The 22557-nt window shown below is 39.3% G+C and overlaps 2 protein-coding genes across 3 annotated transcripts in view; both read right to left on the bottom strand.

Moving 5' to 3' along the window:
• Window positions 1-53: 53 nt before the first annotated feature.
• Window positions 54-4103, bottom strand: apool (apolipoprotein O-like). The gene is made up of 9 exons (XM_057325139.1): window positions 4074-4103; window positions 3214-3318; window positions 2849-2965; window positions 2679-2733; window positions 2505-2603; window positions 2172-2263; window positions 1771-1869; window positions 1016-1577; window positions 54-931 (listed from the first exon to the last, which is right to left on the bottom strand). The coding sequence occupies exons 1-9, from the start codon at window positions 4083-4085 to the stop codon at window positions 843-845; spliced, it is 1230 nt and encodes a 409-aa protein (XP_057181122.1). The 5' UTR covers window positions 4086-4103; the 3' UTR covers window positions 54-842.
• Window positions 4104-4760: 657 nt separating this feature from the next.
• si:ch211-26b3.4 (connector enhancer of kinase suppressor of ras 2) overlaps window positions 4761-22557 on the bottom strand; it is a 31215-nt gene continuing 13418 nt past the window's right edge. For both annotated transcript variants that reach the window (XM_057322599.1, XM_057322609.1), the window contains 18 exons: window positions 21430-21549; window positions 21229-21288; window positions 19630-19698; window positions 19051-19197; window positions 18085-18215; window positions 17680-17840; window positions 17327-17407; window positions 14589-14827; window positions 14251-14285; window positions 12652-12700; window positions 11666-11714; window positions 11364-11536; window positions 10981-11054; window positions 10713-10784; window positions 10565-10635; window positions 10355-10437; window positions 7693-8385; window positions 4761-7032 (listed from right to left, as the gene is read on the bottom strand). In XM_057322599.1, the coding sequence (XP_057178582.1) occupies window positions 6811-7032; window positions 7693-8385; window positions 10355-10437; window positions 10565-10635; window positions 10713-10784; window positions 10981-11054; window positions 11364-11536; window positions 11666-11714; window positions 12652-12700; window positions 14251-14285; window positions 14589-14827; window positions 17327-17407; window positions 17680-17840; window positions 18085-18215; window positions 19051-19197; window positions 19630-19698; window positions 21229-21288; window positions 21430-21549 (2529 nt within the window). In that variant the 3' untranslated portion in view covers window positions 4761-6810. The remainder of the gene's footprint in view (window positions 7033-7692; window positions 8386-10354; window positions 10438-10564; window positions 10636-10712; window positions 10785-10980; window positions 11055-11363; window positions 11537-11665; window positions 11715-12651; window positions 12701-14250; window positions 14286-14588; window positions 14828-17326; window positions 17408-17679; window positions 17841-18084; window positions 18216-19050; window positions 19198-19629; window positions 19699-21228; window positions 21289-21429; window positions 21550-22557) is intronic.

Raw genomic sequence — 22557 nt, 5'->3', positions numbered from 1 at the left:
TTAGAAAACTTTATTTTGAGGAATAAACATGTTTACTCAAAAAAAAAAAAAAACGTGTTAGAAATCTTTATTATCATCACCTGGCATTTCTCTATTTCACAAAGCAGTGGTAGGCCATAAAGACATGAAGAGAGAACAACTGAAACATTTAAATAATTAAACAGATGCACTGTTCCCAGTTAGTGCCCTCTGAAATACTGCGATCTGAAAAGCATCCAAAACTGCTGGATAGTCTAAGCATTCCATATTTGATAAATGTGTCTGAACTCTGGAGAGTATGAACATTTCATAATGGATAGAAAACATGTTCAATGATCAAATAAACAAAGCCTGATTAAAACATCTCCTAGATGAGGCTTGACACATTACACCAGTAAAATGTATTGTAGAAAATACATGTATATTTCAAATGTTATTGCTCAACCAATACTTTTTATTTGTGGTCCAGTTTTCAATGTAATTTTCACAGTAAAAATGAGTACAAAGCAATTTTCTGTTATATCCGGAAGTAAAGGTCAGAATAGTAAACCTTAAGATGACACAATAAATTTATATTAAATGAACCCTGGGAACTAACTGAGATAATATCTTTCTGTAGTGTCTTTCTTAGAAAGAGGTTTAACTACAATGTAGGTTTCTACACAAATGTGGCTGTGCACGTGTGTGATCTCTGCAGCTGAGGTAAGAGTCAGACATCAAGACAAACACGACCTGGATCATTGATAAAACATGAATATCTGAATCACAAAACTATCAAACAGTGCTGGAATCATGGCACATTAAAACATCACAGAATATATCCTCCATCTTTCTCTGTGCTGCAGTTAACCGGTGTCACTCGTTCAGCTTCGTGTACTGTACATGTCTGCGTCCTCGGGATTGGCCTGGCCGTGGTCGACTAGAGATGGGTCAGGAACAAAGCGTGACTTCACTAAAACAGAAGAAAATGAACATATTAGAATGGAAAAGACTAAGTGCTTCTTTCATTACTTTCTGTAAACTCTTGTTTCCTCACCAGCTGTTGGCTCAACATTGACCTGTTGTACCGGAGATTCAGATGAGGGAGGTGCTTCAACTGCTGGAGAAGGGGGTGTGGCCTCATGAACTGGAGGTGGAACCTCTTCCGTAGTTGCTTGGTCGGCCGGTGGTGGGGCGGCGGATGCTTGCTCACTGGGTATAATTTCTTCTGAGAGTGTGGCGGGACCTGGTGCAGGGGCCTCAAGTTCTGTGCTAGAAGGGGTGGCTTGTGAAACATCTAAAGTAAGATCAGTTTCAGTGGATGTTGGCTCGTGAGCAGATTCAGAAGCAGTGTCTACAAGATTGTCTGCAGGCGTTATCTCTGAAACAGTTTCGACCACAGGCTCTGGAACAGGTGGTTCAGGTACGGTTTCTATAGCTTTCTCCACAAGCTCAGGGGCAGTTTCAGGTTCAGTAGGTGATGCAGCAATTTCAGATACAAACTCCACTGCTGGGACAACTTCTGGCAGTGATGTCACTTCCTCAGCTGGAATGACAGGGGCCAGTTCAGACTCAGGTGTGAGTGAAACTGGATCTGGGATTGTTACAGGAGCAGCAGACTGTAATTAAAAGAAATGTTAAAAATGGCATTGCAACATATTTTAACATACGAATAGGCAAGCCGACTATTACAGTAAATGTGCAATGAATTTAACATCTTTTTGGCTGAACTTACATCACATTGACAAAGGATTTATGATTTTAAACGCGTGTCAAAATTACTTGAGCATTATGTAAGCACATGTGGATTACCTCCATGCTACCAGCAGGCATGATGATCTCTTCCTTTGGTTTAGATTGAAACATTGAGGCAACAGATGAGCTAACATTGTACAACTTCTTACCAGTGATCTGTAAAGCATATACAGAAAGACAATGGGATAAAATTACAGATTTCAGGGATTGTTCACCCCAAAATTGAAAAATTCACTCCAATGTTATTATTTGGTATGACTTTCTTCTGCAGAATACAAAAGATATTTTGAAGAACACTGGTAACAACATTGGCGTCCACCTCAAAATGTCTTATGCAGGTCTTGAACAACACGAGGAGGAATAAATGACGAAAGAATTTTCATTGTTGGGTGAACTATCCCTTAAAGGTTTATACAGAAACGTGAAAAATATAAAGTTGCGTGTGTGAGAGAAGGAACCTTCAGGACTCCAACAGTTTGTATGGGGTAACACACTGCAGTACCGAGTGTAGCCAGACCAAAAGGAAAGAGAATCTTCTTCAAACGAGAACCTGGGAGACAGCACACATTTCATACAGATTCTGCTTTAAGTCACCAACTACAGTATTTACTTTCAAGGACCAGATTATCCTGATAAACTGCAAGAGGGCCAAACTATTTACACTTATGTTATCACTGTTTGCAACACATCAGCAGATGGAATTAAATTTGTGCACATATTATGGTTCACATTTTAAAGTAAAAAGGGTGTATATACTGTAGTGCAGGTAAAGTCTATGATATTCAGTTTACCCTTGCGGGCCAGAATGAGGCCACCCAATCCGGACACAGTTATGATGCCAACTCTAGGCAGAAAACCAGGTGGTGGATCTCGAAGGAAGTGATATGTGTCTAAAACCAGAAGAGCTCGGGGTTAGTCACATTTATAGTCATTTTTCCTCCTGCTCTCTCACACATCGGACTCACCTTCCCCTGCCTGGTAAGCAGATATGACTCCAATCTTGACTGAAGCGAGGCCATTCTGTAAGTAAAACAGAGAGTTGTAATAGATAATATTTCAAAAGCTTCTCCTTCCTCCCATCAAACAAAGACTGCTTCATTATCACAGAATGTATATATGAGCTCATGTATCACACCTGCACTGCTCTGACATACGGCTGCAGGCCCACCCTTAAAGCCCCCAGCCCCGTTTGCACCAGACCAGAACGTTCTTCCACAAACTGAACAGCATGATGATCTGAGTAGATAGACAGCTGGAGAGAGAGGGAGAAAAAAAGAAAGGTCATGGTAATGTCTGATATTATGTCCTGGTCCATGTATGCATTGCCTTGGGTGATACAATATTTCATACAGTGTGTTGTGTGCTCTTATTGTATACTGCACATTTTGGAAAGAGCAAGTGTTTTGTACATAGGAAATTTTACTGCACACCTTATACATACTGTCCAAACAGTACTAGTAGTATGTAGTATACTATTCGGATCATAGTTTGTCGTCTTACCTCTTTTGGAGAAATTAGCCCCTCGCTTTTTCTATCACCAACAGAATAAATTCTAAAGGAGCCCACGCCCACTACAGCAGCAGGAAGTGCTGCATACTTCAAAATCTGCGGATCAATCATATCATTAGTGTATCAGACTTTGACTTCAAATCCTCACACACGTCAAAAGACAGTAACCAGAATCCTGCAATCCAAGGAAATATCCATCACAGTCCCTTTTAAATCTACATAAATTGTTCCATGTGAAATGATTTGGAGTACAATAACTATCAGCTTTGGACTGCTGAGTGACTAAGTTTGTTTATGATCTGTTGTGTGGTCCGTCCAACTCCTTGATCTTCAGATAAGCACATTATCTGTATAGGTTTAATGGACTGAAGCATGGGTTGACCGTTCAGTCCATGTAATTATTCCAATCCAATTCAACCATCATGCCAAAACAATCCACCAGTGCGTGTTATTTTCCGCATGCTACATTAGTAAGGCACAAATGCATTCTGTTGTCCATGGGTGTTTTGAGTGACCTAAAGGGACATACAGATAACAGCTTCTCAAGCCAACGTGAGCTGCCTAACTTATTTATATATAGGTACGACGAATACTGTGTAGATTTAGAGTCTTTTTGAGAAACAGACAATATTATTTTAAGTGTAAGAAAGACAGGTTAAGTTACTTGCGTATGTGTGTGTGAGAGAGTGAATAAGAGCACGATCTCCAAACTGATTTTACAAACACCGCGTTCGTGTTCTGACTAACCGCTGTAACACGCAAGTTATGTAAAAATTATACTTAACAATATCCCTTAGATCTTTATGTTTTACATTAAATGCACATGACTAACTCAGTATGAAGTAACTCACCTTGGCCGCCATGCCGGTCCCGCCCCCTTCACTCGCACTACGGAAAGCAAGAGGAGTCAGAAAATCCGCCCGAACGCGTGAGTGTATTTCTTCAGCTTTAACTCTTTTAATGATATTATTAAAACTATGAAAAGCTATTATATTATATTATAATCTGATGATAGTATGAAGGCGATAGCAACGCTAGTAACTATTCGAGTCTGTTGTTTTCATTGGCTGAACTCGGCTAGTTAAGTGTGCATTTAGAATCCTTACTTTTATTTTAATTTCAGAGACTAATTAAAGGGTCAAACATGTCATTTTTTGAGCCATTAATGAAAAATCTAAGACATCTATAAAACTGCATGTAAACACCAAAATATGTTCTGATTATTTATTATTTCCCTTGTCACCTTTATCCTGTATACTGTTTACAATTTGTAGTATTTTTTACTAATGTAAGTGCATGAAAACAAAATTAATAAATTATATAAATTAAATATTACCTTTTTCCCCCCACCACGTTGAAAAGGCATTTATTTACCCATGCATGTATTTTACACATATTTGTACACATTTTGTGGTCTCACATCTGAATGTTGCATTTTATTTTTACATTATGTTGTACTTTTAATTTCATTTTAATTCGATTTTTCATTATGTTTAAATGGCACCTTAAAAACATCACACAACACACAAATGCAGAGTGCAGAGAACTCACTTTATTAGTTTAACATTTTACAATCTGTATTATATATATTTATATATGTATTTATATTTCTGAAAGCAAAGAGGGTTAGCCTTGAATAATACTGTGAATAAATATCAGGATCTTCCTGGTGTTTTAATATACAGAAGGGGAATTTTCTGAAAGAGAACCTTGAAAAAAGAGCAATATGTTCCGTCTCAATGTTGCAGTGCAACTTACACCTTATACAGCATAGCCGTGTGGGGGAGAGGGGGGACATGCCCTTTAAACCACAGTGAAACCCCGATGGCCTGGAAAAAACACACGTACACACAAATACACACGCACACGCAAACATGGAATGAATGTCCTCGGCAACACTGTGAAGAGAAACAATGACTCGAAACAGTGAATTTAGTGGGCAGATGTTTTTGTGAGTCGCTTTGGTAAGACGGCATCGACCACAAACATAAAAGTATTGTCTTTGTGTAGGAAGTGAGAGTGTGTGTGTGTGTGTGTGCTTGTGTGTTCCAATGAGATATACAGTTAACAAACTATTGAATGAGTACATTCTATTCAATTAAAGTACATCCCACAAGATTCTATAAAAGTGACAATCAAACAACTTACATTGAGCACATATGGAGGTCTGTTGCATTTCAATGACATTTTTAGGTATAGGGGACATTTTGCACTCCACCGCCGGGTGTGACCCAATAGATTTGTTTCATTTTAATCGGAAATCTCAATTCTTCTATTATTTGCTTTATCCACTTCTATCCAAATCCTGAGTCACTGAAGCCTAAAATAGTGAAAGGGAATAAAACTTGATATTTTGGAGCTAGTGGAGTTTGTCTGAGGGACACATACGTAAAAAAAAAAAAACAGAAAATAGCGACCTGAATGTAGCCCATAGCTCAGAGGTAATGACCAGCAAAGACCCGGAAACAAGCAAAAACAGTCATAACATCAGAGAAGCAAAGCTTTTCGTCTTTTGTCGTCTTTTTTGTAGAAAAAAATAGAGAGTAGAAAGGTTCTGCATTGGCAGAGTCAAAAGATTGCATTCACGAGTACAATTCACAGTTTTAAACAGAGGATGCAGCTATGCAAATAATATGTTCTTATATACAGACTGTTCTCTGGCCTGATAGCATATAGTAATATTTTTTAAACCATGCATGAGTTCAGCTATAATATAAATATTCTAAAGAAGCCAAATTTAACACATTTCTATCTGCCAGGAGTTCATCTTTTCCCATACCCTAACATACAGTATATATGTAATCAAACTCTCAAAAGAGCCTCATCTGTTTTCTCACGCACACGCACACGCACTTGCACACACATACGCGCAGACGTATTCCAACACTCTTGCTTGCTTTGAGAGTTGTATAGAGTAACACAGTAGGGCGGTGTTGCTTGGTAACAGAGTGAAGCCTGTTGCCCATGGCTACATGAGTGCTCTTCCTGCAGCATTCCAAGGGAAGGAAATCAAACGAAAGAATCAAATAAATGAATCAACAAAATCTTCGAAAGATATAAAAAAAGATTTTTCAACTCCAATCAGAGACAAAAATAAGAGATTGTTTTTAAAATGCGCTCCCATTTTGTTCAACTGGTGGTCAATTAATCTGACAAGATGATTCTTCAGGCATGCAATAGGGCACCTCACGGGGTCTTTCTTCCATCCCTTCCAAATTGTGCCCGTGATGAAACATATTGTACAGCGTTTGCAATGAGCCATATACTGTAAGTGCAGATAATACTTTCTCTTCCATGACGTGTCTATGAGTCTCCTGACAGTGTCGGGTTAGAGCAGATGGTCACAGGACGGTCGGCGACGTGCCTGCGTTCTAGAATTTCGGAGGCTGGGTCAGTTCTTTAAGATCGATCTTACAGTGTATTGGTTCAATCTGTCACTCGTGATCAGTATCAGGTCATCCATCGAGGAAAAGTGAGGACAGTCTAGATCCACAGTGCTTTTCATTGTGTATGTTTGTCTGTTTCACGGTATTTGTATATCTTCACGTCTTTATTTTAGCGTGTTTGTTTGTCGCGTGGATGTGTATTTCACACATGCGTTTCTATGAAAGAGTGGGTGTGCATCATCAGCGTTGGTGAGAGAGGTGAAAGGTCATTGGAATCACTGGGCGGTTCCAACGGGGCAGAGCTAAACTCACAGATATCCAGGAACAGCTCGTGGTTACGTTGCTTCCACTCACGAAACTTCCAGGAAGTCAAACAAGGGTCATCCAGAACCTGACTGATTACGGCCAAGTCACCTTCCTTTGCCTGTGGTGAGTGAAAAAAATCAGAAAAAAAACAAAGCAAATAAGTGATTAAAGATTTAATGTTGAGTCAATGTTCAAAATAACCAATTTAACCTTGATTCAACAATAAATCAATTATCTTTGCTATCTGTGATCTGATTGGCTGAAATACTGGAAATTCTTTAATCACTGGCAGATTCAGTAACTTAAGACAACTGAATTGTCATTTGGTACTCCTCTGAGAAAATAACTACTAGCTAGACTAGCTCTAACTAGCATAAACCCGCTTAAACCAAACATTACAGTCATCCATAAAGGGATAGTTTACCCAAAAATGAAATTTCAGTCATCATTTACTCACCCTCTTGTCATTCCAAACCTGTATGACTTTCTTTCTTCTGTAGAACACAAAATAAGATATTTTAAAGAATGTTAATGTAACCAAACAACAGTGGTACATTCGCCTCTATTGTATGAACACAAAACCAATGCAGGTCAATGCACCAGCGTTGTTTCCTTACCAACAAAACATTTTCTTTCGTGTTTTGCAGAAGAAAGAAAGTCATACAGGTTTGAAATGACAATAGGGTGAGTAAATGATGACAGAATTTTCATTTTTGAGTGAACTATCACTTTAAGGTTAATTCTCTAGATTTGCTCTGTGACCTGTATGTTTGCATACCTTCAGCGTAGAGCGAAGAACTCTTATGCGATGGAGTCGTTCATTTGTGTTGGGATCATTACTTCGTTTGATGAAGGAGCGTCTGAATTCTTGTTTGGTGGAAGGCCTTTGCTGTCCGAAAGCGGAGAGACTCGCCTGCTCCAGCGATCGATACAGCTCCTGCAGGCCGTCTATGCTATCAACTGCTTTCTCTTCACTCTCAGGCCTCCTGCTTCTGAGTTTACGCACCTCCCTTTCCTCCACCTCCTCTTCCTCCTCTTCCTCATGGAGATGAGTTCTCGGCCTCAGAGTGCCGTGCATGTGAGTGCGAGCGCTACGGTGCCCATGTCCCCCGTGTGCCTCGCGGTGGCGTGGGAGGCTCTGGCTGCGCTGCTTGTGGGTGTGATGACGGGGGCGGGACTCCTCGCTGTCTGTCAACGGAAACGGCCCATCGCGTTCCAGGGGGCGTCGGCGCTGGGCGGGGAGTGTGGCCTGCCGGAGCTGATCGGGTGACAGCAGGGTAGGCTCTTCCGCTTCCACTGTCTGCAGGTAGTGTAGCCCCGTACTGGTCAGGGGGGTTTCGATCAGGTCCTGCCATGAGCGACGTTCTCGATGGGAGGATCGGCAAGAGGAGTGGGACTCCTCCGCAGAGGAATGCGAAAATGTGGAGCCGCTGGAGAAATGACGCTCGGGAAATGGACTGGACGAAGTTCCCTGAGAACAACAGACAAAAAAAATGAATAGCAAATTTATTCAATTGGATCAACACAATCTCACAGGAATTAGTAACTATTTATGAGGTGGCTAATTCATATGAATTCATACGATCTTATTCGTGCATTTTGGTACGATTTGCTTTTGCGCCAGTGACGTTGGGTTAAGGGGAGGGGTTTCAGTATAGCTTTTTCTCAAATGCCATGACATCGGGTTGAATTGGATTCATTTAATTCTTGATTGAAAATGAATGAGAACATACAGTGTGAACAGTGGTGTCCAGTTTTTTGTAGTGAGCATACTCTAATTCCCCCCCAGCCTACTCATCCGTCACAGATCGACAACCCATGAGCACCACCACACTCGAGAATGCATAGAGTATGCCTCTATATGTAATCAAGAGCATTCTGAAAGATTTATTGCAAGCAAGATTTCAATTGCCAATGACAGCTGTGGGACTTGCTGGTTTTGTTAATCACTGTCTAACTCAGCCAGTTAAGAGTTACATTTATTCTCTAGCCCCTTTAGCCCCCTTTGGGATATGTATACATCCCCCAAAGCTTTATCAGCTGGCAATTTTCAATGCACATTTGTGATCCATGTGAAAACCCAGCTATAAAGTCATTTATTTGTGATATACTATTTCTACATAAACCCACCCTGCTAAAAAAGAATATTACATAAATTCTATTGGTTTACTATTACTATTGATTCCCATCTGCATCTCTTGTGTTTTGGGCAGGGTAAGCAACATAATGTAAAGAATATCCATTGAAAGAAAAATCTTTAGATTTTGATATAGATTTGACTGACTAAGGCCATGTCAAAGACTTACAGTAAATCAGATTTTTAGTCTAGTTTTACACACTGGGTCCAGGGGCGTTCTGGGAAGCAAAAACGGCCCTGCAATTTTCGGCCCACATCGGCCCTCCATCATTTCTGTCAACGGAGGGGGGGGGGGCGTTGGGGGAGGATGTTTGATTGCATCGGCCGTCCACCATTTCTGTCGACGGGGGGTGGGGGGTGGGGGGGGGTGTGTTGTATGTAACGTGTCATTGCGTTACATGTATACATGTCCGTCTCGCTAATGCCTTAACGTCCGTTTGTCTGGCCCAAGTGTCCATTCTGGCCCCATACATTAGCGGCCCACCGGGAAAATTTATGATACTCCGGATGGATTAGAAGCCGGACCGCCCCTGGTCATAGCCATAGGCCGTCGGTGGGAAGGCCGTTATGGACTTCGACAGAATGTCCTACTTGTCAGTCCGCACCTGACTGGGTCACACTTATGAGTGCAAGTTGCGCCTATTATTGACATTGATAGTTAACTATAATAATTAACAATGAACGTTTGTGCAGTTTTATCAAGCAACCGTTGCACTTATAGATTGCTGGCAGTGTCTCTCGCCTGACTTTCACAAGGCTTGACAGGAGTTCTCATCTCTTATCATCTAAAACAATTATGTAGTATAATTTTAGTATAATTATACACCTACAATGTAGTATAAGTTATCTCTCCCTCATTTATTGATTCACCACACAAACTAACGTTTGTGAAGTTTGGTAGTTAGATACAATTTAATATGCCAACAATACCCTCACAGTTATGTTAATGATAACAAATCGTGACAGAGGGGGACCCCGTGCCTCTTGCAGCCCTCATCGGGCTCATTTTCTGTAAAACCGGCTGCAGCGTCACACGATGTGCCAGTAGCTTGAGGGGATTGCTTACGAAAACACTCAGAATTTGTGTAGTTTAAATGCTTGCCTTTCATGATCTTTTGTTTCATATCTCCCGAGTGCACCAATGGTCCAAAAGTCAGTGCGTCGCACTTTTCTGACTCAAAACTATGTTGTTACGTATCCTCACGTGGGAATATGGAAATTCTTGATCTTTTCTAGTGGGTATACGGCATATACCTGCGTATCACGTAGACTACACCACTGAGTGTGAAGTGATTGAACTCACAGAGGGGTTGTGGTGGTACGTGGTCTCCTGTTTGAGTGTCATGGACCCATCCACCTCATCCTGGTCACTCTCACTCCAGTAGTCTAAAAATGACATCACAGTCAAATGTACATGACATCAGTTTACAGCATATTTGTTTTTGGAAATAGAATGAGTCAGGGACATCACAACACTATGGGCTTATGATATCATCCCAAAATGGGATCTCACCTTCATCAGGGCGCGGTACTGGGTCATCAGGTGTGTAGCCAATCGCAGCCAAGCCTAATCGATTCATCCACCTGAAACAGGAAGTTTGAACATAAGAGCGAATAGCAGGGTGGGGGAGGATTAAAGATGCTTTAAACTGACCACTCACCTGTTCATTTCCTCTAAATGATCAGTAGCAAAAAAGAAACTCTTGATTTTGGGATGACATGCTTTGAAGGCACTGACAAACAAAGAAAAACAGACAAAAGCTCAGACTCAAGTATCTACTTTTTACTGAATCAGTGTGTGTGTTTGATCAGCACTTATGTGGTGACCCAGATTTCTCTATAGTCCATGGGTTTCAAACCCACCCAAAAAAACAGCAAACCCATCACAACAGAGAGAAGGCACAATTAAAGTTGTTTTTCAACACTCACTGTTTCCTCCTGCACTCAATCGCTCTGTCTATCCGAAACTCTGGCAGACTAATGAAGCCCTCTGCTTTTTCATCCTGAACACAGAAACAGAAGAAATCATTATGCATTATAAATACAGCACAGCTTTGGCAGTTAGATGATGATGATGATGAGAATGCATTGATGAGTTTTGCAGCATTTCTGAATTCGGCCTGCCCCATAGAAACACACACACACACACACACACACACACGCACGCACGCACGCACGCACGCACGCACGCACGCACGCACGCACACACACACACACACACACACACACACAGACACACACACACACACACACACACATTCATCCAGCCAGCAGACTTCACAGCTCAAGGGAGGAGAAGTGTGTTTTCTTACGTTCTGATTGGTGTACCAGTACAGGTTGGAGTCTTTGAGAACGAACCAGTACTTCTTCCATTTCTGTGTGAAATAGCCAGTGGCGTCTTTCTTTTTCCATAACCAGCCTTCACAGTCTCCATGACCCAGATCTTTACATGCAATACGCCTCCTGCTGGCACTACTGAGGGAACCTACACACAGAGCGTATTACTGAATGACAACCACATATGACAGAACAATATTTTAAAATACATTTAAACGTACACTATGCTTGACAAACACAGCACTGACAAAGTAAAAGCAGAATCTCATAATTGTACCTTTGCTTTTTTTCTTAGGTTTGGTCCTCAGAGAGGCATAATGCACAGACTAGAGAGAAGAGAAGCGAAACAAAAAAGCACATCAGGAAAACGGCTTGTTTCAGAAGGCTCTTAATCAGGTCACCCTAATGAAGCTAATCGCTTTCATTTGTAGAGAGCATTCACAAACAATATTCACATGCTCCTTTATGAACAAAAATAAAGATTCTGTGTTTTATTTTACATTTGTTTTAGAATTTTCCTATAGAAATTTTTAAAGACATATAATGTAACATTTAGTGCATGACAAAAAAAAGTAAGCAATCGTTCTAAATGATGAGTTGTACCCACGTCCAAAGGTAAAAAAATGAAATAATTTCAAACCTGTATGACTTTCTTTCTTCCGCAGAACACAAAAGACGATATTTTGAAGAATGTTGTTAACTGGCCCCCATTCACTTGCATTGGTTCTGTGTCCATACCATAGAAGTGAATCGGTTACCAACTTTCTTCAAAATATCTTCGTTTGTTTTCTGCAGAAGAGAGTCATAAAGGTTTGACAAGAGGGTGAGTAGATAGCTTCTGTCCATAATTGATTTTCACTACTCTATATCCATTGCACTACTGTTATAACTGCAATAACTTATCATTGTATATACCCATCTTTAAATTTCCTGTTTATAGTAATAGCCACCTGTATATTATGTTCATTGTACATACCCATCTGTAAACTACTTCAATAATACTGTTTTTTCCTGCACTTATGCAACCACTGTATATCCTGCACTTGCTGCTATTGCACTTCTGGTTAGACAAAACTACATTTCGTTGCCCTGTACTTGTACATGTGTGACAATAAAGTTGAATCTAATCTAATCTAAAAGATGGCAGAATGAACAATTTTCATTTTTTTGGGCGAACTATCTAAATGTTTAGTATCATTATGGAAATATGTGAATCGTAGAATTGTCAGAATTATCTGAATAACATCCGTGCATGAGGTTTACCTTTCTCATTGATGCCCCTGCTTGTCTGTCAAGACCTGAACTGGCATACCTTAAGAAAAATATAGCGAGACAGGCATTATAATTGTGTAGTCATTTAAATACTATTATAAATTTAATAGTTAAATCATTTAAATACTTAAATACTAGCCAAAATTAAAAAAAACAATTTATAATCAAATCCGCGCAAAAGATTCCAATAAAAAATATGTAAAGCAGTTCATTTAAAATAAAAAATAAAATGTTTTTCTCATTCGTGCCTATTAAAGCCACAGGGTGTGGACATAATGTCTGTGTTTGCGGTCGGCTTTACACCTAATTTTAACTGAAACACAACTCTACATTCAACTGAACCTTAGCCAGACAGAGGATGCTTTCGATTCTTCATAGTAACACATCATAACAGCAAAGAAACGGAGACCCTTACATCTCCACAGACATCTACAGCACCAAACTCTCACTGAACATCTGAAACCATACAGCTTCAGCCGCAGAGGAAACAAAACCTCCTGAAAGATTCTTACATAACCCAAAAACCTTCTATTCCTCATCGTTAAACAAATGATGGTTCATTAAATGTCCAGTGTGTAATTTTTGGGATGATCTATTGATAGAAATGCAATATAATATACATAGAGCTATGCCTTCAGATGTGTATAAAGAGTTTACACAATGAAGCTTTATGTTTTTATTACCTTAGAATGAGCTAGGCCTATTTCTATCTACATACACCGTGGATGTACATGTACTTCGCCATGTTCTGTCCGCCGAAAAGGGGGGGAGTGAGCGGTTGGTTGCAATTCACAACCTTGCCACTAGATTGCTGTGTGCATTCGTGCTCAATTTTTTACTTGTCTGTAAACTAATGTTCAATAAAACTTGCTGTCATATTACCAGCATTCATGCAGAACCTGGTGTGACTAGTTTAAAATCCTGAACTTTAAAGAAGTTTCATCATTCAAAATGTTCTTAGTTTTTTATATACAGTATTATGCATAACTATATAACTCTTTCAACTCATTCATTGAAACATTTGCCCCAATACAAAACTACCAGGTATTAAAATAAAACAAGCTGTTCAAAAATGCAGAACATAACAACTAGGTTTACGCATCAATAGAGCCTATTTAGTGTTTTGTGAAACCTGGTCTAAAACATCACAATGATGTAACATCAACAAGACAGATCGATATACTGTATATATACTATTTGAACACCAGAACTTATGATATTTTAGTTGTTTTTAAAAAAATACTTTACAAAAAAACTTTAACGGTGGTCATCTTGAGACAAAACAATCCCACTGGTATATTTTAAGATAGGTTAGTGCAAGTTGTTTTTGATTAAGACACATCTAACATTTAAGTTAGTCTGGGACTAGGCTAAAGCCCTGTCTGGGAAACCGCCCCTGAATTTTGGACCCCCACCGCAAACCCACAGTTTGTGTATGTCTGCTTTCACATTTCTGATTTCACACAGAGGCTGTTTACAGGTATTTTAAAGCCAAAGCAGCAAATACAGCCCGTTAAAATATTCAAGAAACATCAAAAAAGTGGAGTTCAGCAAAAAGTGAAAAGTCTATGGTGCATGTGTGTTACTCACCTATCGGCATCTGCCCGGAGTGTGTCTGAAGCTCTCTGATGCAACAAAGAGAATGACAAAGAGAGGAAGAGAGATGTGAATTTCCTGTGTTATGAAATGAAACAAATCTGTGTGGGGGTATTTGTGTATGGTTATATGGCACAAATGTGTGTCACCACACATGCTCCCTCCCGTTTCATAGATATATGGACCAGAACCTAACAACTTTCATAAAACACCTTTAATTTAGCAACAATTAAAACAGGTTTTTGTACAATTACCAAGGTTTGTCCAAAACAAACCTATGAACTGTCTCATTGCCGTGAGAACAGCTCTGATAAGGTTAACATACTACTCACATGGTAGTGTGGCATTGTGTTGGAGTCGGGCACGGGGAAGGGCAGCCCCTCCGGTGGACCTGCGTCTAAGCGCACAGGTGGAGCAAGCATAGAGGGGCTGATGGGAAAACTGGGACTGCTGGGATTTCGGCTTTTCTTCCTGGATCGTCTGCTTGTGTCACGCTGAGAAAACTCTGCTTCTTCCTGAATCAAAAGAATCCTGTCGTCGCTGAGGAATCGCAGGAGAGACGAGTCTGAATCTGAGGGAGAAAGATCAAACATAGGGGTCAACGTCCCCGTTGCCATTTTGGTAACACTCCTGGACAAACTGGCATTAGAATAGTTTGAATACACTTGGATGGGTAAAGAAGTGAGCATATTCTGACACCTTCCTGTTTGTGTGTGTCTGTGGTTTGAGAGGTATATTTCCCCTCATGGAGATTTGCTCTCTATTTTTATCTGTGCTAGTGTCACCTGCGCATTCTCTGTTCTATTCTTGGAGTTCTGTTTCCACACATAAAAAGCTAAGAAACATGTAACTAATAAATGAGTCATTTCACATGCTGTTTACGGTTCTCTTTTCACCTCTCACATCCCAGAAACAAAAAAAGCAAAGTTGACAATTTTCTATTTATGTAAGATAAACTGAGATTGTCATGCATGAAAGAATGAAATACATAATTAAGTGAAAGTAATTTACATTTATGGACTGAAATTACAGTTTATACAAAAAAGGAAAACAGGAAGTAACGTCATATAAATGCTGCTTTTGTGATTTTTATGAGAAAAAGTGAACAAAGCTGTCGTGGTTCTGCCACAACACCAAGAAAGACATGACAAGAGAGGCAGAACTATGACGGAACCCCATGTTTCATGTGGAGGGGTAATTTTGGCCCTTATGGCCTTCCATACACCCTCTCCGATCTCGGCTCTGTTCCCGCCCTCTCCTTTCCTCGTTATTGCTCGTTTATTGTTTCATGCCCTTCACCTGTTCCTCTCTTGATTTATCCCCTTTATAATGCCCTTGTGTTTTCTGTCCTGTGCTGCTTCATTGTTATTTGTATGGTGAGTTCCTGGGCCGTGTCAAGTCTAGTTCAGGTAATTGTAGTCCTTGTTTATGTTATAGCCAGTGTAGTTAGTCTTAGTCCTGGGGCCCATTTCAGAAAGGAGGTTTAGTGAAAACTCTGAGTAAATTAACCCTGAAATGAGGGAAACTCTGGGTTTTCCGTTTCGGAATGTGAGGTATGTCAAACCTGAGAAAGCAGGGTTACTCAAGCCCGTTTCTAAAGGAGAGGTAACTTCTACTCTGAGTCAGTAACCATAGTAACTTACTCTGTGAACCTAACCTGGTCGGAAGCAGGTTTTCTTTGGTAAACCCAGAGTTTCTTTCCATCTCCTCCCCCTTTTAAAGCGCAAGTGGTGTAACTCACTCACTCATTCATTCATTCATTAATGGCGCACATTTTGATCACACAGAGACCATCTCGGTGACTTATGTCATATGTGCTTTTATAGAGGATTCATGAAGAGGCTGCATTAATTCATTGGAATGTACTTTGATTTCAGGAGAGCAATTTAGGACCCGAGTGGAATTTTGTCATTTGCCTGTGCATTTTTATTAAAACTGTACCGTTTTTCTTTACAGTGAATTAGATATATCAAAATATATCTCATCCATCCTTACATCAATAACATCAGCCACTGTACGTGTATCACATCAGAGCGTAATTTTCTATGGACGATGAGAAATGACTTAATAAAGTGTATAATAAAGTGCATGAATAAATAAATTAATAAATGCAGACATACATGAAGCGATAAAGGTAATAAAAACAAGTCATTTTGATGTGCAGCCATTCCAACTGAAATCTGTTCAGAGCAGGGTTCGACCCGGCGATCAGTCTAATTATGCACGAGAGTCTGACGCCCTACAGGTGTCCTATACACCATGACGTATTGTTCTCGTAACTAGAGCACTCATGGCAAGTGAGAACATACGATTTTTTAATCATTTCTGTTGTTTCATTCATTTAATGATTAATTTGTTTGTTTATTGGTACATTTATCAAACTTAAGTCATTTTCAGGACATCAGTAAATCCACTGTCTGCAGAGTGGAAAGTGTGCCTCACTTTCAAGTGCTTTCTGCCGCCATGTTGCTTTTTTTGGTGCCGTTGCCATGGTGAATCGTAATATCGGAGCTCCATTGATGATGGTTTTTTATAGTCGTGTTGGATGCGCTTAACCCAGGGTAAGCCTACCCAGAGTAAATTGAACTAACTCAAATCAGCTGTTCTGAAACCAAAAACTCAAAGTTTCTAATTTCTAAGTAAACCTACTCTGAGTTCAAGGTTTAACCTAGGGTTGGTTTGAACCTTGAAACAGGCCCCTGTCCTGTCCTGTCTTGTCATGTTGTGATATTCCCTTGTTTTATTATGTTACCCCTTTTGTTTTGTCTTATAATTAAAATGTCTTGTTAACCCCTTCCTTGCTATCTGCGCCCCTTCCTTGCTGTCTGCGCCCCAACCCATAAGTCAAGTTCAGTCTAGCTGAATAAAAGTGAAATAAATGTAAGTAAATTCAAACAAAGTCTTTAGTTTTTTAATTGTTTACTCTGGGTCTTTGTTTCTAGCCTTAGTGTACTCTTTTTTTTTTGCAACTGGAGTCTGCAGTGCACCTCACCTGACAGGCACCAGCAATAAAGGAAAACAACGTTTTAAATTAGAAGTATTACTATTAAAGTGTGTAAAGTTTAGACACCTCTGCTTCCTCTTTTGTAAACTCCAGATTCTTGAGGTTCGGTCAGCCACTCAGTTCCCATGGGAACCTGCCGGGGGTCACCTACAGGAAGACATACAACATTTAAGAGTGTCTCCACTCTCTTTGTGTGCAAGTAGTAGTACATCGTCTCACTAGTGGATATGCTCTGCTTTGCTTAGCCAGACATTCTGCAAAATGTACAGCAGGTAACACAAAAAAATGTAGTATGTACTAAAATATTACAAATGTCTCGTTGGAATTTGTGATCTGTTTTATATTTCGATTTGATTAAAATGTAGCATAAAGTGTGACAGTGAGCAATATGATGTGCATGTAATTTTCTGCTCTCTTACTGTGAGTTGGGGTCCGGTCTCTGCGCCGCAGTCCGGTGTTTCTCCCAGAATCCTCCTCCAGGAGGGGGAAGTACTGGCCCCCCAGCACCTCCTGTTCTACATAATAACCAGGAGAGTCAGAGCCAAACACTCCAAAGCCACCACGATCCAGATCCTCCTCTCTAAAAGAGCGAGAGAGAGAGAGAGAGAGAGAGAGAGAGATAAACGGCTAAAAATGGGAGTCCAGGTAGTAAATTTAAAGGGGGGGCAGAGTTCCAGTGCCAAATGTTGAGAATTTCTCATTTCTATCCACAAAACAGCCTCCAACCGCTATACAAATTTCATGCATAAATATAGTGGGATTTTTTGCATCTTGGTCCCCAAAAATATGTCCCCATTTAGGGTCTCAGTCATTTCTGTAAATACCTGTGTCCATAAACAGGGGACAGTATAAACACATCATGTCCCCCAGATGTGTCCACTCCAGGTGAGAGTCCTACTGACCCGAGCGTGCTGGGTGGGGTAGGAGAACCACTGCATGGACTGGTGGACAAAGGCTGTCAATCAAACACAAAAACAACATCTTGCTGTTAAGAAAAATATTTTAGGAATAATTTAATGATAATAACATTTTAAAGAATATGTTTAGGATAATTTACTTGAGCACAAAAACACCAATGAAAATAGCTAATGTCTTAATAATCTGTAATGAATGTATTCAGAAAATCGTTTCATGTAAATACTGTTTGTTCGACATGGGTAGTTTGTTCCACTAGAGGGCAGAACAGTGATCATAGAGTGTGTTCAAAAATGATGACAGCGTTTCCCTTAGCAACAGTGAGCACTGCATCAGTCAGTTAGTAAAGAGAAAAAGCATAGCAACAAGCATGAGACAAAACCTGGCAACAAGGGGCAGAGGAACCATGTCCACCGGCCCGTCTGTGGAGCATTTCAGTACAAATCTCTTCTTTAATTCTTTAAACACCTCATCTACAGTAGCCTGTCTGTCCTTCTCTAGTGCATTCATTCTCAAATATATCCCAAATCATCATTTAGAATGGGTTTAAAATCTGAGATTTATCAGTGATTAAGTCCTTCAGATGTGATGAAACATAAATCCAGTGTGAATTCATTCATGAGTGAACGGTCCACTTCGTTCCAGTGTCTCGTGACTGTGGGGAAAGGACACATGTGCGGCTTAAACTGCATCTGTCTGATACTTGTATCCAGAGCAACCACGGAACTCTGGGTGCCATGGCAACAAGCCGTACAGAACTCATTCACTGCTGTGAGATGCACTCATGCACACATACACACACACACTCGCACTCAATACATATTAAATGGATACACTTGAACAAACACAGTGAACTATCCTGACAGTGCACACACCTGCAGGGCAAGTGGTTTCCAGCGGGCATTCTTTAGCAGCGCAGGGGTGGAGCCGAGAGTGTTTTGTGGTCTCTTCTTGAGTGTGAGAATGACTCCGCTCGGATCCTCTCGGAGACAATTGACTAAATTCTTCAGCTGCCAACCAACCTGAAAAAAGATGGAAACATGATTACAAATATATTTTAGTATTTGTATAAAACCAATTCGTTCGACCATTACCATTTTTGGTGTATTGATTTTTTCTTTTTCATTACAGTAAAGCAATTTTTATCCAATTTCTTGCTACTGTAATTTATTTTCATTACTAATACAGTAATAAAGAACATGCAAATTATGTACAAAAACTTTACAATGTAACTATATTAATATTACTGTATATATTATACATATAAGTTGTATTCACATTGCATTAATGTTGTTTGTTGCAGGATTTGTGACATCAAGTTATCTCCAAATGAGCACAATCAATCATATCTATACAAACATGAATGCACAATTATGCACTGTGATGCAAGCTCAACACATCCACACACACACACATACATATGACAGCATAACATCGCACACAGTGATACACACCACCGTCTGGTGATTGACCTGAATGACCTCATCACCAGCATGAATCTTCTTGCACTGATCTGCAGGAGACTGCAGGAAAGAGATAGAGAGATCAATTACCCTGTTGATTAAATCTGACAGCAACAATTACACACTTCTGTGTTGTGTTGTATTATTGCATCACATATGTGTGTATGTTAACGTTCCTTATGAAGAAGCCTTTTCATTGAAACCCATACTCATCTGATCATTTCTACCTTGACTTGAAAACTTGAAAACTTTCAGTCACTAGTACATACCGCGCCACAACAGTCCATAAAATGTTTTGGAAGACTTTAAACAAGCATTTCAATTTGTTATATGGCTTGTTTTATGAATATGGAAGTAAAGAGAATTTGCAAAAACAATGAAGAATAATTTTCGTTGAACTATAAATGTGCATTAGGAATAAAAAGTAAAACAGTTCTGTTCTTTCTGCATGAACGTGTGGTAAAAGGGAATGTAGCTTAATTCATCTAAATAAATGATTTAACAACATTACTGGAACAATCCTCTGTTCCGAGCTTCGCTCCAGCCAGCACTGAAATCAAGCGTCTGTTCTGTGCACATGACCTGGATCTTCTGTCCCCACAGAAGAACTGCAGCACAGTATGTGCTGGCTGGAGAATTGTTGCCAGAAATGAGTCTATCATGAATCTAAATTGCATCTCATGTCATTCCAAACCTGCATGCTCTTGTTTAACAGTGTAACAGAATTTTAAACAATATTTATGGAGCTTTTTTCAATAAAATATTTAAAGTGACCAGAGGCTGTCCAGCTCTAAAAAAAACACTCAAGTATACATAAAACATAAAAAAACATATTATATAATTATCATACACTAATTCACCCAAATATGATTTTGTTACCATATTTCAAGTCTTCTGAAGACATATGATACATTTGTGTCAAAGACAGGCTAAATTTAAAGTCATTATTGACTCTAAAATAAAACCATTAATGAAAAACACATAAAGCACCTATGGTGGATTGTTGGATACTGCTTTGTGATGAAATAGTGACAAAACCTGTGGCACCACATGTGATTTGAGAGCTGCACATTAAGTTGCATGAATGATTTTATTTAAAAGTGAACAATGAATAATGAATTTCTATCCGTTTCTCACAAAGCTATTGCATGACTTTAGGATACCGTTTTGCATAGCTCAAATCATATGGACTACAGTTATGATGGTTAAAATATACATTTACATATTAAAATTGAATACAAAAATGATTAATTATTAGAGCTTGTGGTCACTATAAACTGTTGAAAAAGATTTTTTAAAATTCTCCTTGTGCCTTTAACAGAATAAATAAATGCAAATGGGTTTGAAATTACATGAGGGTGAGATAAAATGACAGAACTCACATTTTTCATTTGTTTCTCGAGAAGATAGCACATGCCTCCCTAACACACAACAGCATCACCATTGAAGACCTTGGAAATTCTATTAAAAACAACTGATCTTGCTATAAAAGTATTAAATGTGAGGACTAAAATGGTTTTGTATTATTTATACTCAGTTCTAAAACATTCATTAGGGACATTGAAAGCAACAGAAAACAACTCAACTTACATTCTCTGTGGTCCCAGTGATCACATGAAGACCATCATATGTGGACTTGATGTACATGCCCTGAAAAAAAGACAGAAGGACAGTGTAAGCCGTAACCTATACATAAATATAAATATATGCAACCCAAAATACGCAGCTTTAGGTGTTCTTTTATTTCTGTTGATGATAAAGGGGATATTGTCATTGTTATTTTTTACTTACCAAGCCTTCACTAGGCATAACATTAGTCAGATGGACGACCTCTAAGTGGGCAGACTGTGACACCAACGAATCGGATGATAACGAAATAATGTGCTCACAGATACCTGATAGAGTCTTACACTGAAAAGAGACATTGAGAGAATACAGAGAGAGAGAGATAGAATGTATTGTCAGTCTGTATTTTTGATTCGGTAGTAAATCTTTCAGTCAAATTATATGGGTTAATAGTGCAATTAACACTGACAAATTAAAGGCCAGCATGAATTTTATACTTGTTAAAAAGTATACATGAATTGTATACAATGATCACATCATTGTACGTATACTTGTTATAGAGACCAGCATCCAAAACATACGCCACGCAATCAGAAAGGAAAACTGCAACAGTCCATATCATTTACATTCCTAAAGACAGAGCCATAACCCTCATTACAACATAATCCAAATCTGTATAATTCATGTGCTATATGTAGTTTAATTTATGATACATTTTTCTTTCATCGTTTCTTTATTCTATGTCTGTCTCTCTCTCTCTCTCTCTCCCACGCTTTCTGTTCTACAGGCAGTCATCCTGAAGGGAGTAAAATTCATAATCTGCATTATTCAAGACATCCAACCTTAGGCTAAACACACACACACAAACACAGAGTTTTGCTTCAGAGCAGGCTAGATGCATGTGACTTCACAATCATGTTTCAATTCAAATGTATTTTTGGGCTCTGTGTAAGTGGAAAAAATATATGTGTGGGTGTGTGTTTGCTATATTTGTGTGGGTTAATTTCTTATAATTAATTATGGCATAAAGTACATAATGTTCTACCAGTTCATAAACTGAACAGATAATACCTTTAATAACTTATTACCTTTTTAGATAAATAATTGTCTGTTCTTTTAAAAAGGCTTTACATTTTCTTAACATAACGGCACCCCTTAGGACAGTAGTTCTCAAACTGGGGGCCGTGGTCCCTGGGGAGACCCTGAGATAGATCCAGGGGGGCCACAGATTTTGTGGCATTTTATGAAATATAGAAATTGATCATAGATTTTATGCAATCAAACATCAGAAAAATAAGACCACCAGACAAAAGAATTGATGTTTCAGCATTGTATAACCGAATATGTTTTTGT

This window comes from Triplophysa rosa, linkage group LG2 (genome assembly GCF_024868665.1).
Source record: "Triplophysa rosa linkage group LG2, Trosa_1v2, whole genome shotgun sequence".
In the NCBI taxonomy this organism is placed as follows: Eukaryota; Metazoa; Chordata; class Actinopteri; order Cypriniformes; family Nemacheilidae; genus Triplophysa; species Triplophysa rosa.
This window is presented reverse-complemented; position numbering and strand designations above follow the sequence as displayed.